The sequence below is a fragment of the Fundulus heteroclitus genome, chromosome 18 (assembly GCF_011125445.2).
Source record: "Fundulus heteroclitus isolate FHET01 chromosome 18, MU-UCD_Fhet_4.1, whole genome shotgun sequence".
In the NCBI taxonomy this organism is placed as follows: domain Eukaryota; kingdom Metazoa; phylum Chordata; class Actinopteri; order Cyprinodontiformes; family Fundulidae; genus Fundulus; species Fundulus heteroclitus.
The window spans coordinates 16,237,106-16,255,216 of NC_046378.1; the positions used below are offsets into that span (position 1 = coordinate 16,237,106).

At 42.4% G+C, this 18,111-nt stretch overlaps 1 protein-coding gene across 3 annotated transcripts in view; it reads left to right on the forward strand.

The window, feature by feature from the left end:
- The window catches only part of fam168a (family with sequence similarity 168 member A), a 35,862-nt gene that overhangs the window by 6,617 nt on the left and 11,134 nt on the right, over positions 1–18,111 (forward strand). For 2 of the 3 annotated variants that reach the window (XM_012859390.3, XM_012859389.3), the window contains exons 2-3: positions 13,319–13,426; positions 14,070–14,161. In XM_012859390.3, coding sequence (XP_012714844.1) covers positions 13,365–13,426; positions 14,070–14,161 — 154 coding nt within the window. In that variant the 5' untranslated portion in view covers positions 13,319–13,364. The remainder of the gene's footprint in view (positions 1–13,318; positions 13,427–14,069; positions 14,162–18,111) is intronic. The other variant, XM_012859391.3, reaches the window with a different exon arrangement.

Consider the following 18,111-nt stretch of genomic DNA (forward strand, 5'->3'; position numbering starts at 1 on the left):
CCCTCTAACTACAGGGAAAAGCATTGTCCTGTACAGGAATCCAGTTGTTCTGGGATTGTCAATTACAAATCTGGCACACGATGAACCGGTTTCAGTGTTTTCTGTGAATATTTCGTATTATAATAATAATAATGACAAAAGTACCAGAACACATGATTTGCAACCTAGTAATTTAATTCAACGTCATCTGCTATTATCTTTTCAACAGTTTGTGCAAATGTAGGACAGTTTGGACAGTTTGTACGGCTCACAGTCTGCACAGTCTGTTGCGCCCTTCAATTATTTATTTTTTTCAGATGTTTGTCTTCTGTATTGTAGGTCGCAGCGGAGCTTCCGTCTTTATGCACAATGACATTGTAAATGTATGTTGAAGTCTTTCTTTGCGGTGTCTTTAGTGTAAAATTTCCACAACGGCGGGCATTAAAAGTTGGTTGGCCTCAGTGCTCGTCTCAACGCGCCTCTCTGCTAGCTGGCTGCTAATTATGGAATGGATTTCCTGAACGGAAGCGGATCTCGTCATGAGAGGCGGAGTAACTCTGCTCCATTCGGGAAATCCAGAATCCGCTAGCAGACCAGCCGGCAAAGATTCAGGAGATTCTTCAGATGAAACCATTGACGACTTACGCAGACGCAACTTATGGAAATGTCCACGGGTTGGACTAGAATTTAACGATCTGTAAAATACGTTATATATCATATCTGGGGTTTCCCCCAGAAACCCTGGATATTATCCTCTGTTGGCTCTAGGACGGGGTTAACGTACTGTCTGCGTTCGTACATACTATGTGTCAAGCTAATAACAGCTAGTGTGTAAGCTGTTTAGACCGGGAGCTTTAATCCCGCACGGGAACTTTAGTCACCATTTTACGTCGTTCTCAACATTGACGCATTTTAAATAATCAGACGGCGCTTAGCCTGCCGGGGGGGGGGGCGAGTTAAGTATAATTCGCTCGGGGAAACCCTGAATATTGGTATCCGATACAATACTGGATCGGATCGTCACCATCCCTAGAGTAGTTTTTTTTTCCACAAATGTAAGTAAGAAACAAAAGTCCCTTTTTTGAATAACTATGCCAGACCATCTTACCTGCCGTTCCGCTCCTCAGGGCGATTGCATGAAAAAAATCTCCCTGGTCTGGTCTTATTTCTTTCTTCTTAGGCCTTTCACTTCTTCCCATAGACTTGTAAGAAAGTTTGCTCCTTGTGACGCTGAGCCATGTTCAAAGTATACGATGAGAGCAGCGGAGCTACAATGAACTGCTAACACTGAAGCTAATCGCTAAGCTAGCTGAAGCTAACTGGATACACAAACAGACTAGAAGTGCGCATGGGCAGCCAGCATGGGGAAGCTAGGAAGGACCTCCTACCATTCGGATCAAATGACAGGATTGTTTAAAGTATTTACTGGCCTGCAGCTCATTAGTCTTTACTAGAGATGAACCGATCAAAGATTTGTGACCGATTTCCGTTCTCCAGTTTTTAGCAAAGCTCAGCCATGCCTGTACCATGGTTCTCACCAGCGCATCTCAGCATATTGGACCGTTATGCTGCAAGTTGTCAAAGTTACGCTGAAGCTGGACCATTATGCTCATTATGAGCGCAACAGTCAACAAAGAAAAGTGAGTAGAGCTCTTGAACGTGCATCAGCACAGCTATCAAACTCCCGAACAATATAAGCTAACGCTAACTGCTGTTAGGTTGACAAACAGCCCCCTACCAGCTGCACTACGCAACGCTCCACTGTGGAAATTAATCCAGAGAAGCAGCAAAATGATGACCCAGCCCCCCCTCCCCCCTCCACCCATTGTTACACTAAAAAAAAAGTCCAGATGAGGGCCCTAAATATTAGTATTAGGTTATTCTTAGGGTTACTCTTGAAGAACTAGAATAAAACTGTATTTATGTTTTTTTTGCCATGAGTGGTCAATAAGTGTTTGTGTTTAAGCCGCAATGGTGACATTACACTGTAAATAAGCAAAGAGTTAAAGCAGTTGCTGTAAAACTGGATTTTTCCCTTTTTTTTTTAAAAGACGAAATTACAAAGTTGGCATTTTCAACTGTCTGTCACGTCTTGTGTTGGCAAAAAACACCGTTCCCTTTTATTTAGCATCAGTAGCTGTGAACATCAGTGTGTGTTTTATTCCCTGGAGAAAGCAGACCCCTTCTATACGCTAAGACGTCCGAAACGCTGCCAACATGCTACGCAAAGAATTTAGACCGTTATTTTATTTCCAAACAGAAAGGATGCTGGAAGATCTGTTTTTAAATGTTGCTTTTTGAGTCCAGTTTATATGCCGAACGGTTTTCATGACGAAGGCCTGAAATGAAGTTGCGTCTCAGTCCGTTTGCTGTCTGTACCATCTAAAATGGGAGTATTGTCTAACTGCTTCAGACCCGAGCGTAGGCAGGCCCTCGGATACAATGGCGGTCGTCCGAGCTAGAAGCGGATAACCCGGACCATTGTGAAGGTGGCACCCAGCCGGCTAAGAGTGAAAGTACTTAGCCTTAGATTGCCAGGCATCTCTCGGCTGCTGGAGGCTGACTCATGTTGCTTCCTTCTGCATCGAGTCAGGACTAGAGCTTGTTCTAAAAGCTTTCCCATGCGCAGTTACAAAGTGCTAGGTGCTGCTATATTTAATACCTCGGCCCTCTTTGCTTTGTAAACGATCCCCACTGTACGTTCACCCTCTCGTCTGTCGCGATGGATCCAGGAGGATGCGTTTGACGGACGATCAGAAGACGGGGCGTAGTAGCTGAATGGTCCTCGCTTTTCATTTTAAAGCAGCAACGCTGACTTAATACCACGCTCATTAACTCCAGGAATCATTTCATCCTGGCCGCAGACTGTGGATGAGCCAGAAGAGGAGGTTGAGGGAAGAGGAGGAAAGCATAAACCAACGTGTCTGAGCAGGAATATAGAACAGCGACGCCTAGAATGTGCCCCGCAGCTGACCCGACACAACGTCTTTGCTTATGAAGATGGTCGCCACGTTCTAACCCCTCGTTGATTTCTGCTGTTAAATAAAAATACATTTGTGATTATTCATTGAGGTTATTTGGAGCTTTTCTTCACAGCCTTTTTTTTTTTTAATTAAAAAAAAAGCTCTTTTCTGTTTGACAAACGGCTGTATTTGATTCATTTCCGCTTGCAAAGAACTTTGAAGCGGGCAGAATTTGGGGTTTGAGGCCATTGATGGTCGGAAAGATGTGCGACACCCTTGTGTAACCGCGGCACGTCCGACTGTTTGTTTGTTTGTCCTGAAAATGTGAGCCCCGCGTCTCTTTGAGCTTCTGTAATTAGCCAGGAAAAACGACATCTTTCTCAATATATTGATCCTTTATACGAGCCAAAACTGATCTAGATGTGGGCGAACGATACAAACGATTGTCTCTTGGGCCTCCTAGCTGTTTGCCGTCCATCCAGCCGTCTTTGTTGTCTGCCGTCTAATGTCTGCGAGGAGAGCTTTGTTGTGCACTTCCAGGCCTTTGTTGCCAAGTCTTGGTTAGTAGCAGCGTGTTTTTACTTCTTCTTTTTTTTCTTTTCCTTTTTATAATCGAATCATCACATTTAAGCTAAAGCCGTGTGACAGTAACGGTTTAATTTTACGACGGATGTTGTCGCCCCTTCGTCTGTAAAAGGCTCACTGCGTCGTTACGCAAAACAAGGAAATAGTTTTTCTGTCAGCATCGCAGCTACATAAAATGTCCCTCTTTACAGCGACGTAGCCGTAGAATAGTGGGACGACCCCCCCCCCATTAGGAATGGAAAGCGACATAAATAGATTATGCATCACACTTAAAGCGGTGCGAGCGCTTCGTGCCTCAGTGAAACGGCGCGGAGACGTCGGCTCAATCCAGAAATGCAGACCCCAGGAGGTGTGTGAGGGATGAGATGATTTTACAGAGAAAGAACGGAGGGAGAGGAAAGCAGCCCGTGGAAAAAGTGGGCGGGCGGCGTCCTAGATTGAAAATAGCCCTGAACCGTTCGGAGGTCCTTGCTACAGGGCAGGTCTGATTGTGTGAAAGGGAGAAGGGATCTTAACGGGGAATTCATCACATGGATTCGGTCCTGGGCGGGTTTATGGACGACCGTGTTTTAGGTCATCAGAAGCACAAGGAGTCGGAGCTGCAAGTCCGTGTTGTGTTTGAAGCCAAGTTGTAGGGTAGGACTTTGTGTTTGACGCCACAGGAGAACAAAGGGAACTCGGTGGAGTCATTAAATGTGGAAAATGTTTGTCTGAAGCTTACAGCTGATTGCCCTTTATCGGCTGAGATTGGGGGATCGGCAGGTCAAATTCTGAAAAAGAAAGTGTATTTTTTTTTAGTTTACTGTTATTAGAATCTAAAAGCAGCCACTATTACCAGTCAATAAACAGATGAACCAATAGTAAGTTCATTTTTTTGGGGGGTTTAACATCAAATTAAGTCGGATAACGTCTTGGGAAGTATGGTTTGAATCATAAATGGCAGCGATCTGGTAAATCCTTCCTTTTTCCGTTTGATTCAAAGCTACAACCTTACATCAGAACACTTTTTATTTTAATGTGTAAAATGTCTGTGAATAACAGTCAGAATTGGTCAAAATTGGAAATGGCAGATCAGACCTCGAAGAAGTCAGAAATCCTAACGAGCCAGGAAAACGCCTCGTTAGTGCCTCCTAACTGGATTTTGTTATGAAATTTTGTTGAATGACTTATTAAATAATGAATTATTTCTGCATCATTATCATAATATTAACAAGGACTAGGGTGATGCACTTTTCCATTTCTTCACATACATGCAAATCAGGTCTAGATTACATTTATAGCCGGTGTATTAAAAAAAAAAAAAAGAACAAAGGAAATTTGCTGTTGACTCATCAGGTTATGGTCTGTAAAGCTACGGTCTTCTGATTTTTTACGCATTCCTTATTTTTTATTTTTCTGATTGAGTCAGTTGTCTCTCCATGTAATACGAGTAAAATTCGTTCTTCTGGAGGATTTAATATATATATATATTTAAAAAAAAGGCGTTCGGTTCTATTCTCTCTCCCCATGTGGGAGTGTGATAACGCCCACCGGTTTTGATTTGTTGCTTAAAGAGTAGATGGCTGGCGAGGCATTATGTGGGTGGATGGAGTCCATGTGGGGGTTGTGTTGAATTGTGTGCGTTCTTCGGGAATGGTAGCTTTCTTTCTTTCTTTGTGTGTGTGTGTGTGTGTGTGTGTGTGTGTGTGTGTGTGTGTGTGTGTGTGTGTGTGTGTGTGTGTGTGTGTGTGTGTGTGTGTGTGTGTGTGTGTGTGTGTGTGTGTGTGTGTGTGTGTGTGTGTGTGTGTGTGTGTGTTTTGCGATCTCCTCCCCCTCCTCATAATTTTCACCTTCTCAGCTTCCCTTCAGAGGCCCTCTTTTTCTTCTTATCTGCAGGAATCATTAATATTTTTTATTGTTGAACCGCTTAGTTTATTTGGCTTAATGTGCACAAATCAGTACATCACAGCGACGTCGGCTTTACAACTAAAGCGCAGTGTTTAATTAACTATACATTTTTACTATGTCTTTGTAGTGAGGTGCCTTGAGGCTACAGCCCTGTGAGTGGAGCCCAAATAAAGCCCCACTAATGGAGCTTAAGCTGGAGAAAGTCCTGAAAAATAGCCCGGGTTAAGTCGCGGAGCAGGAAGGGGTTCAGCGATGGTGCCAGTTGGCTCCCGGCTGAATCCTTGCTGTGCCTGGAAGACGACGCGTGTAAAAGCGCTCCTGCTCCCCCTAAGCGCCCTTACTCTACCAACCAGAGCTAGAAATGGCTTCAAAATCAGAATGTTGATTCAATATAAACTCCTTTTCTTTTCTGTATACAGGTGATAAAGCGATGTCTGAGTATGAAACCATGCCGTAACTGATGGTTAAAATAAAGCTTGATGACATTAAAGAGAGTTCTTCATTGTTAAGTCAGTTTCTGCAATAAATTGCAATTTTCTTTAAGCACATTACCAAATCAATCTTTTCTTTTAACAACTTTATGGTTATAACAGAAAAGCAAATTGTAAATTTCCAATACAGGGTTTCTCAAATATGGTAAAAAAGTGTGTTAATAGTACAATTGAAAACCTGTTATTTCCTCATATCAAACATCGGCACACTGATTTCCTAATCATGTGATCCTGAGGACACATTTTTATTTTTTTGTACTTTTTACCTCAGATTCCCAGTTGGAGAAAGTCCGTAACGGTCCGTTTTAGTTGTTCTCAGTCAGCGGGGCGAGTCTGTTGGTGAGAGGAGGTGAAGACTGGAGTCTGCAAGCTGAACCAACCCGACATTGGTTGCGGACAACCATATTTCTGAGATTTGTGCCAAATCGGATGGTAGTCTGAACCGATTCAGTTGCAAAAGTGTGTTGTCGTTTCTCACTCCAGGGTTCTCGGCAACGTGATTCAGCGTAACGGACCGTTACGTCGGAAGTCGTCAAAGTTACGCCGAAATTAGACCGTTGCGTAACGGTGAGTGCGACACGGATGTTTGAGAGCAACATAGAAAAGTCAGTAATGGCGGCCATACACTGTACGGTATTTTCAATCGTTGTATTCGGATACAGCTCAGACTGTACGACGAAACCGCGGTGTTTAAAAGTTCACAGCTCCCCGTATCTGTTCTTAAACTGTGCGGCCCGACGCTCTCATGCGACCTGGATGGTCACACTGGACGTCCAAAAAAAACCCAAACGTCGGACTCGGCGTCGCAGATGCACTCACGAACATGTTTGATTTTCATCCGATCGTACGATTCTTGATGGGGAGATGGTCGTGAGAGGCTAATCGCCCCTCGTTACCCCCTGTATATACTACACGACGCAGGACACACGATGAAGCTGAAACTCAGCCAGATCAAAAGAAATCTCCCAAAGAAGGAAAATAATTGTAGTGTATGCCCGGCTTAAAGCTCTTGAATATATATCTATAAGCAGCTATAAGCCTCCCGCACAGCATAAGCTAACGCTAGCTGCTATTAGCTCGACGAACAGCCCACTTCCAGCTGCCCTCCGCTGCAGGACCGCATCCAGAGAAACAACAGAACGACACACCAGGACATGGTGATAGAGTTTGCTTAAAGATCTGTCCCCCCCCCCCCCCCCCCCCCAACATGATGCAAACCAATTCTCATTTTTTCCTATGACTAATCCACAAATGACATCAAAGACCGGCTTCCTCAGGTCTCACAGCTCGTTGCTTACATAGATTTAAGATTTGCCAAACAAACAGCATTGTTGCTTGAGATTACAATGCATCTTCTGCATGCAAAACAAATTCGGTTTAAAAAAGCAAAAAAAAAAACATCAAAAGAAATATTTAGCTGCAAACAGCGACGGATTATAGAAAGGCATCTCCTTTTTTAACACCCCCAACCTCGTTCATCCTCACAATAATGTTGGACGGTAATTCTCCAGGAGCACGAGGAAGTCTGACTGTCTGCCCGTTAGCGCGGTAGTCTTCACCGTCCTGGCAGCACCTGGGCGGCGCTACACCTGTGTGCTCTGTGTGTTGGAAGAAGATTAGATGGCTGGAGCCCCCCTTTTCTTCACAAGCTTATCTCCTCATGGCGGATGATTGCTGCTGTAGCTGTAGGAGCCTGCGCTTCCTGTCTCTATCCCTAAACGTTATTAAAGGGACGCCATCTGCAAAAGGCAACACTGGAGCCTCAGGGTTCCCTTTCACCATAACGCCTTTAGATCCTTTCTAAAGGCGCGTGTTTTGTGGTGTAAGGAAATCAGTGCCCCGGTGTTAGTTTCAGTAACTCGATTCATTAAGGGAAACGTGTTATATGGATTAACACAGATTGATGTTTTAAAGCCTTTATTTCTGTTAATTGAGATTGTTTCCCCCCACCTCCAATTAATAAAACAGTGTTTAAGATTAGAATAAATGCATCGGACCAATGAAAACAGCAAAAATTTTCATGCAGACATGCCGAGTTAATGAAAATTAATACCGGCTTTTTTATTTGTTTGTTCAAAAGGTTCTTTTAATCTGACAGATAAGCCTCTTAGACGTGCATATTTATTGAATATGACTGCAGAACATCTGAAAGAACTTCAGAAGTTTGTATTTCTGTGTCTTAAATTGCATAATCTACGGGAAGTATTGAGGTCATATTGGAGGGCATCCATTAAGATGTCTTTTGCTGTATTGATGTTGAAAAGTAGCTTCTTACACCTTGATTGTTCCTCATTTTCAAGCACCGAGCTGATGCAGAAAATGGAGAACCTCATTCAGGAGCAACTTCCACACCGAAGAGTGTTGCTCTCAGCTCGACCCTGTAGTGGTTAGGAATGGTCTATGATTGAAAAAAATATGATGTTTATGTTTAGTTACCGACTGACGAGTCACTGATCGGGGCTACAAACATACCAAACATCAATTTCTTGTTTTTTCTCTAATTCACAACTTAAACCCTGTTTGAAGTGGCCTCGTTGTAGGTACTATTTTGTATTTTTTTTTCTGCGTAATGCACCATCACTAAGCAGTTAACAAAATGGTGTTTCATGTAGGGCTGGACGATATAAAAAAAAAAGACATATTGATAAAATAGAAATCATACTGATCAATATCGATAATTATTAAGAGATTTAAAACGTATATTTTAAGTGCAGCCCTGGCCATTTTATGCTGTTGCTTAGCGACCTATTTTTAGATGCCGACATTGAATACAAACTCAAATCTTTATTCAACCAACTTTTTACCAAAACTGCACGTTTTTTTAAAAAAATACAAAAGAACAAGTGCTCTCTGAACTCTTAGAAGGGGGCGGAGCGTTCCTGGGTCTGCATTTCTGATTGGTTGGGAGGATGTAATGACTGTGATATTAACCTACAGGGCTAAAATGCAGGAAAGAAAGGAAAACTTTTCTTCTATTGAACTTTTTACTTACCCTTTTTTTTCCTCTATCGTCGATATGTCTATCGATCGATATATATTGTTATTGAATTATTGTCCCGCCCTAGTTTCATGAATTTCTGAGTTGTCCTATAAGCATCAGAAGTGTATGTCAGATAGAAAAGAGACCTCTCTGTTGGTCCTCTGTTACACTCGCTTCTACAAATTGATGAACAATCTCTCCTCAGTGAATGGTCTGTGCAGAATAGCCTTATACGGCCCGTCGCACAGCAGGTTTACGGGTTAAAAAATAGCTTTTTATGGGTACAGACCTGTTCATCACCCTCCCCCTGCATTTCTGTTGTCCCCTGTTCCACACACGTACCCTCATTAAAAGCATCGCGGAGCCGCTCTTGTTCCTACCCTTTCTCTTTTCCATCACTTTTTTTTTTTTTTTTTTTTTTTAGCAGTCCAACTCGCTGAAACAGACGAACACACCCGCGTCTCACTGCCCTATTCACGCAACGCTGTAATTGGGTACATACGCGTTAGCAGGAGAAGACCTCGGGGTCCGTGGAGCCACCTGTCCATGTGTTAATGGGCTTTGTTGCCTCACTCAACATTCATACGCTTTTGTTTAGAAGCAGTGCCATTATTAATTCAAAGCTGTGATCGAATCGGATCAGTTGCCTATTGTGAGATTGATCAACTTTGGCAGAAACCTCACCGTTTGCCGTAGGAACAAAAAAGAACATTTTACACCTTTTTTATATCTGAGGTGAAGATACACACGTGGGGGGAAAATTATCTTTTGTTTCTTCAGTGATTTCCTATTTATGTTTCTATGGCTGATGCTCTGTCATGAGGTCTAATGAGGTAGGTGTATGGGCTTTAAAAACATAATCATGAACTAAATTTGCAGTAGCTATGTGACATAACTCTGTCTTTGTTGTTGATTGGATGAGACAATTGTTTAGCTGTGCTGGTGATTGGCTGAAATCACCTGAGCAGACTCTGGGCTGTCAGGAAGCTTTGTTTATGTGCAAACTTCTTTGTTTGGATTGATGTGTGTGCAGATTGAAAAAGGAACAAGTAATCTGAATATGTTGTTTAAAGTCAGTCAATCCAATCTTGACGAGCGTTTACATTCACAAGGCTTTATTCAGAATACACACAGAGTTGTAAAATGTGTCTAAGAACCACAGGAGTTGTACTTCTGTGCTTTTTTTTTTAATTGGGGGGGGGGCTTTGTAAACAAACATGTTGTAGCAGAGCATTAGCTCCTTGGCAGCTAGTAATAGTGTTGTCCCAGCGCATTTCATCGTAACAGGCTGTGAAAATGACTTTCAATCAGCGTCACTGTATTACGGTAGATATAAACTGACCCATCCACATCTGCCCAAATTGTCACTGCTAGAAATTTCACAAGCCAAACAGGAACAGTCGGGTGCCAGACGGGAGAATACCGACGAATTCAGGGTCCTCACCAGGATTTTTTTATTTAATTTTTCAGTGGAGGGCTGGCTGGCGGGTGGAGTGTTGTGTCAAGCTAATAACAGCTAGCGTTAGCTTGCGCTGTTCAGGAGATTTATAGCCGTGCTGATGCACGTTCAAGAGCTTTACTGACCTTTCTGTGTTGCACTGACGTTATTAAAAAACGTTATTCAAAAATGAGCATAACTTTGACCACTGTCGGGGTAACGGTCCATTACGCTGAAACACGCTGGCGAGAACCCTGGAATCTCTGAATAGCATCAACTCTCCAACGTACGCTAGCGTAAACAAAGCGGCCACACAGAAACACACGGGAGCAGAGGGGCTATTGGTGGATGAAATTAGACATTTATGCGCACGGATAACTGGTTTCGCCCTAGTAAATGAAAACTGTAGCTATATTTTTAAGAATTTTTGAGCAATGGCAACAGAGAGGACCGTGCTAACTGTTCTCTTGAGCGCCGTTTCCTCAGCCAGGGCCGTAGCTGGGCCAGGCTGGCCGCAGCGTCGCCGGGTGTGGCCGTTTGCTGCAAGGAATCAGGATTGTAACCCACGCCAAGCCTGCTAACATCTGGAGAACCATCTTTATAGACAAGATAGACACAAAGATGTCGTTCAGAGAGACTTTCTGAGGCAGATAAAACTAAATGCTGAACTGTGCTAAGCTAACAGTACATCTACAACTGAGGCTTATGGTCAAATTTGAGGTAAACACTAGGGATGGGTACTGAATTTGGTACTATTAAAGGCACGGACCGAATCCCATCGGTACTATCGGGTAATGATTCACGTAAAATCAAACGGTACCATGTTTCGGTACCTAAACGCATCGCTGTGACACTGAGGGAGTGGTAGAGTGGGCGGTTTTTCTCGCCGAACACGAACACAGCGTTGCGCGCACAACAGCGTGATGCTGTCAGTAGCCGCTGGTCCAGTCAACAAAGCGTGTCTGATAGACAGCAAGGGAACGTCAGGCTCCGCTTTTCAAAAATGCGCTGCAGATTCGGCTCGCCGCAATATTTGTGAGGCCAGCGGCGGGAATACGTCTAACCTGAGGAAGCACCTGATCACTGCAGCCAATTTGGGGAATTTCTCGATATATTTTTCAGACCCATGTAAATGTATCCCACCCTGATTTAGAAAGCGGGATAAAATAGGTTTTTAATATATTTCTTCCTTCTCTAAATCTGTTGCGCTAAAACAGTTCCTTGAATTTTGTTCACACAGCTTCAATCCCGTATTCACCTCGTTCACACGTCTGAGTTTTATTATTACAATGCCTTTATTATTTAGGCAATGTATTAAAGTTCATAAATTAATTCACAAGGTCCATTTGTAGTTCCAAACAAGTTTATATAATGAGAAATAGATATGTTAAATTGAAAAACTTAGAGATTTTATTAATAAACTGACATTTATTACAACATAAATACACAAAAGTACCAAAAACAGGTACAGATAAGTACTGGTATCGATTCCCAGGTACCGGGTATCTGTACCGTATCGGTTCAGATGTGAAGGTACCCATCCCTTGACAACATTTCAATTTAATTCGGCTTCAGAAGCGTTTGCACGTAGTAACGCGGATTAAAGAAGGTGGAGGAAAGTAAACGAGTTTAACAAAGAGCTGCTTTGGGGGTTGGGGGGGCTAAGAGAAGGAATTATATCTGTGATGCAGTAGATTAATGAGGTTTGTACTTTGAGATGTGTTCAAGCCGGTAAATCACCTCCCTGGAGACATTATTTCAGAGCGAGTTTAGGAGGCGAGATAGAGCTGGTTTATTAACACTTGTCCGCCGCTGCAGGTTTTGGGGGCTTGCGTTAAGACATCTTATACGCCTATTAAAAAAAAAAAAAAATTGCACATTTCTGCCCCTTTTTTTCATATATTTTTCATGCATTAGCGTTTGAGGCTTTGATCCTGGTGTTGGACGGTCTGTGCCCTGATGTGTGTGTGTGTATGAAACCAAAGATTTGCTCTAATTAACTGGCTGCGAAGCACAAGCTGGACGGTGGATCAGCTCACGTTTAATTTGCGTTTCATTCAGTTTGGAAATGTCTGTTTTTTTTTATATAGCCGGCCAACATTGACCGAGTAGTTTTTAATAGGTCCTCCTCCTGGCTTCCAGCCCTTCAGCACTGCAAAAACGGAACTTAAAATAAGTAAAATATTCTTAAAATGAGTGTATTTGTCCTTGATTTGAGCAGGTAAATAAGATGATTTGCCAATGGAATAAGATTTTTGCACTTAAAATAGGAACAATTCATCTCCATCATCTTATTTCAAGTGCAGGATGTCTAATTATCTTATTTTAGGAGTCAAAATACTCATTCCATTGGCAAATAATCTTATTTACCTGCTCAAATCAAGGACAAATACACTAATTTTAAGAACATTTTACTTATTTTTAGATCCGTTTTTGCAGTGAGTCCGTGTTCTCCTCAGCACTCTTGTGGTTCCGGGTCATGCCCGGCTCGGCCCTCAGCCGTCGTGCGCCGTGTTTTTTCGTTGAGTTCTTATGCTTGCTTATCGCCTGCCTGCTCACTGGGTTTGTTGTGCTTTTTGTTGTTGTTGTTGTGTATTTCTTTTTCCTCCATGGGCCAGATCAGTGTTTGTATCGCCGCTTGCGTATTTCTTGCTAAAATGGCAGCACATTTCATGTGTGTATGCTCATACATACATACCCATGGGTCGCTCTCACTCCGACGCACATCCTGTAGGTCTCACAAGCCGCAGCCGAGGTGGAGCGCCGCAAGCGAAGCGGCTTCAAGATCGATCATCGCCGCCTTAAACCGGCACTCAGAAATGCATGCAGCCTCGCCGCTGCTATCACTAACCATTTACCCTTGCACCGGCGCTTGCTTTTTTTTCCTCCTCTTCCTTTGCCGTTTTTGTTTTTTTATTTTATTTTTTTTTATTTCTCTTTTACTATAATTTCCTGTGTTCATTGTAATCATGACCTCTCGCTGTTTTAATTTCAGATTTGCATATCCACTTCCACTCCTTCCTCATTTGCATACAGCAAGAATGGCGAGCGGGCATCCCACAGACAAATTCAGTTTCATGTACCAACCAGACACGCACAAGAGGTACGGGGCACGCATGCACACTCACTCACACTCTCACCAAAAAAAACAAAAAAAAAAACACACACACTTTCACTAGGCCCGTAGTCACGGTCGGCAGGTAAGTGCAACACAAGGCTTTGCATGAGGCAGAGTTTTTTTTTTTTTTTCTTCCTCTTCTTCTTTTTTTTATTTTTTATTTTTTTTTTGCAGGGCGGGCGCGCTGCATTAACGACACTTTTACCCTGACCCTGTTCTAGCACCTGAATCCATTAACGGGTCGCTCTCCTCGCCATCCCGTTTCGTGGAAGCCTGGCTTGCCGATCTCGCCCCTGCGTTTGTCGGCGCTGTCGGCATCGTTTCTACAATAATTCAAAATCCCGCCAACGAATCCACGCCGCCTTGTGCTTTCCAGCCAGTACTTGTGCTTCGTGTTGTTTCAGTAGTCGGGAGTGTATACTTAATGTTGCGCCCACTTAAGGATGATGATGATTTACAGGAGCGTCAGATGTTTTTTTCTATACTAGCAGAATTCCTTAGATCAGTGTCTTTTAAAATTGTGTTGTTTTTTTTCCCAGTTGACACGGATTACACGTGTTGCTTCTGAGGTATTTTTCTCTCTCAACCCTCTTCCCTCTGTTCCACCCTCCCTGTGTTTTCTTCTCAGTAAAAGCAGGTTATCTTCAGCCATGAATCCCGTCTACAGTCCTGTTCAGCCTGGCACTCCTTATGGAAACCCCAAGAACATGGCCTTCACAGGTGAGACAAGCATCCACTCGTGTACCAGCTTCAATCACTGTCCATTCATCCCAGGAACCAACAACCCTTATGTCCATTTGCCCTCCATAATTACTTTTCTTTATTTTCTTGTTGTCTTTTTATCTGCCGGTCCATCCATCTAATAATAATTAGTTCTGTCCATTTATTAGTTTCTATTATCCGTCTCCATAATCCATGACTCTGTTCGTGATCCATTCATTCGTTCACATACAACCGTCCAGTCATCCAACATCTATCTATACGTCTGTTTACTGCACCCCCGTCCATCCGTCCATCTTTACATCCAGTCATCCTTCCATCTCTCCAGAGGTTTGTGTGTCGGTTCGCTCATCTATCAAGCTGTTTGTCTGCTCTTCCTTTCTCTCTTCCTCCTGTCCGTCTCTCCAGTCTGGGATATTTGTTGGTTCTATGTCTTAAATTTGACCGCTGTAGAAATATCTGCCATAAAGGACGAGTCACTTTATGTCTTGAGATTTTAAAGTGGTCTAGAGCCGGACAGAGAAAGGTGGAGAAGTCTGTATTTTTGACATGGAAAGGGTGGTAGGAGGCCCAGTGTATACGGGTCACTTAACATTAGGGCTACTACTGATGTTAGACTGACTGTCAACTAATCTATTCTGATTAGTCAGCACTTATTTGAATCAGTCTCTTATTTTGTGTGGGCACACTTTCTGTTCTCAGTGCCGAGACATGTTTTACCACGCCTACCCGAGAGTCTCCCTGAAAAAGCTCCACAGTGAATGAAAATGACAAGTGAAACAGGAGTCTGAAAATGGGAATTAGGGCCGGACGATAATTCAATAACAATATATATCGTTTGAAAGACATGTATCGACGATAGAAAGGAAGAAAAAAAGTTTTCCTTCCTTCTGCTTTCTAGCCTATAATGAAGGTTAATATTTCAGTCACTACATCCCCCCAACCAATCACAGCGCAGACCCAGGAACGATTCGTAACCAAGCTCCGCCCTCTTCAAAGAGTTATTTTTCATTTTTTAAAAACTTGCAGTTTTGGTAAAACGTTGGTTGAATAAAGGGTCGAGTTTGAATTCAGTGTCTGTGAGTTCTGTATCTAAAAATACGTCGCTAAGCAACAGCATAAAATGGCCAGGGCTGCACATAATATATGTTTTGAATTTGTTGATGATTATCGATATCGATCTATATGATTTCTATTTTATCGATGTTTTTCTATATCGTCCAGTCCTAATTGGGAATCAGCTGTCGCTTTGTTTTATCTTAACATTATTCTTCACTTAGCTTCCAAAGGGACCAATTAAAGCCAGGCTGGGTCATTCTACACCAAACACCTCTTTTGGGCTTTCACAAACCCAATAAACATTTAAACAATGACAAACTGTGTTTTAAAGAGTCCCATGTTTCAAATAATTAATCATTGTAGGTATTTTGACAAGACCAGATGAAAGATAACCCTGGATTCCCTCAAAGCGGGGAAGGCTTGGCTGGAAATGAGATGCTTATGGCTGACCAGGACAAGAGTTTTAATAATTTGAACATTAATTTTAACACATGGGGACATGTCTTGATTGCAGGCAGAAGAGATTACAATCAGTCGGCTCTTTTATTTACCCATGAGTACAGAATGTCCTGAGAACATGATCATAGGTGGTTTTCTTCAGCTGAAGACTTATAACAGGTTAACACTTTAATTCTACTTCCTGAATTTTGAAGCACTTTCAAATTAAATGTTTATTGTGTAGAATTTAAGTATTTTAGTTATTCTAATGTTCATATGGTAACACTGGGACTATAACTAGCTGATATTAGCTTGTTAACTAGTCTTGCCATCTGCTATCCTTGTACTCTTCCCTTCTTGTCCGTTCCTCCTTCCTCCCCTGTGTCAGACCTTCTTTCCTCCCCTGTGTCTTCCTCCCTTCTCCGTATTCTTTCTTTCTGCCCTGTCTTCCTTCATTTCCTTTCTTGTGTTGTTTCTGTACCTCTTTTTCTTTCAATGGGTCCACCCTTCATTCCTGTCTTATTATTTTTTTTCTTCCCTGCATCTTTCGTCCTTTTAAATTGAGCATAACGTGCAGAGAACTGTGGATAGTAGAGTGTTGAAATGAAAGGAGCCGTGTGTCTCAGTGCTCAGCAGTCTGACCAGCGGTCGATGCGTGTTCATGCCAGGGTCGACGAGCCACAGTGGTCTGCATGTGTTTCCACCTTCACCTGCTCAATCAGTCCAGAGCCGCCCCACGGCATTTTGCATTACACTAGCTGTGTATCCATTGACTGACAAATTCCGCAAATTATAACTACGAAAATACATTTACTTGATGGAAAAACAAGCGTTTTTCGACAGTAGGGTTTTACGCTAGGACGAAGTGGTTTTTCGGCCGTATTGTAATTGGTGTATTTTGCAAAACGGCAATGGAAACTAGTTTGTTGCATCACACGAGTCGTGTGATCAACAACCAGAGGTTACTGCTGGCGAAAAAGACAAAGAAGATGACAGGAAGTGGTGAATTTCCTGTAAATTTAGCTCTTCTGTAAAATCGGCGACTACAATTTCCCAAAAAGGCAGCATGCATAGCAGCATCAATGTTAACGCTTGCTTCCTCGATGCGAGCCGCCATTGTTGTTTGAATCAAAACAGTCTCACGTCACGGTCGCTTCTCCACTACGTCACATCTATGAAACTCCAGCCCTGCGTCCTGATTGGCTAGACAATAAAATTGGTTGGAGAAATCACTTTCTATGGGAGATGTCCCAGATGGATGTGAGTGAAGCTAGGTGGAGCGAAATCCATATGGCGAGAGTCAGGTTAAAACACTACTGCAAGCGAGCTTAAATAATTTTTTTTGGCGAAATAGAGGAAGTTCAATATTTCATAATGTGCATAAACATTTTTATTTTAAAAACAGCCATTGACATGGTCCTACATGATATGCAGACATTAAAATTTAGCATCAACAATTTATGCAGTCCCTATCGTCGATTTACGTCGACTAATCGATGCAGCCTTAGGGAGCCAGCTCTTAAGGATGGCTCTAGTTATTTAGAGTTTAATATGACCATTTATGCCGAGCGCCCGAACTACAGAAACAATGGATGATGAACATCTGAGGCTGTGTAGAAACAAAGTGCCCTAGTTGTGTTAACAGTATAGAAATGTCTAAATAAAGGGAAGCAGGAGGTCTTAGGAGACAGTGTTGACCTAGATGTGACCCAGCATGTCCTGACTCGGGTGTGATCAGCGTTCCTTCGCTGCCTAAACAGCAGCAGAGGTCATGGAGAACCTATCGGATGGTCGGATAACACCAGCAGCCCATCCATTATTAAACATCTCTTATTCTTTTATGACAGTTAAACTATTTCCTCATTAAAATGTAGCGAACTCAGGCAGTACTTTATAAACGACTTTAATTTTCCTCCTATTATCTGTAAAAGTGGAAAGGCAATATTTAAAGGGCAACTCGTATATGTTTTTTTTTATTTATTTTTTTGTCTACTAGCCGAATTACATTTTCACATTTCAAGGTTTCTCTAAATCCTTAATCTTGGTGTTATTGCCTCAAATACTCGTTCCTTCTGTATAGACAGAGACCAGTTCGGGCCTTCACTCCGACCATTCAGGCAGAAAATTGAATACAATAGAAGAAGATACAAAAGCAGACTGTTTTCCAATTGCTAAGCTCCTGGTAGGCGTCGTTGCACATATTAAACCGTCCCTCTGATCTTTTTACCATGTTCGCTAAACCCCCCGGAAGACGCTGCAGGTTAAATTCAGTGACAGTCTGAGGAACTGTTGACTTGCATCGTTCTGTTTTCTAATGCCATTGCAAGGGTCGGCTTTTTGCTATTTAAAAAGAAAATACCAAATTTTAATTTTAAATTGGTTAAATGGTCTCACTTGTGTTTGGGCTGGAATGGGCAGCTTTGTATTTTGAATTTTGACGGTTGGCAAAATTC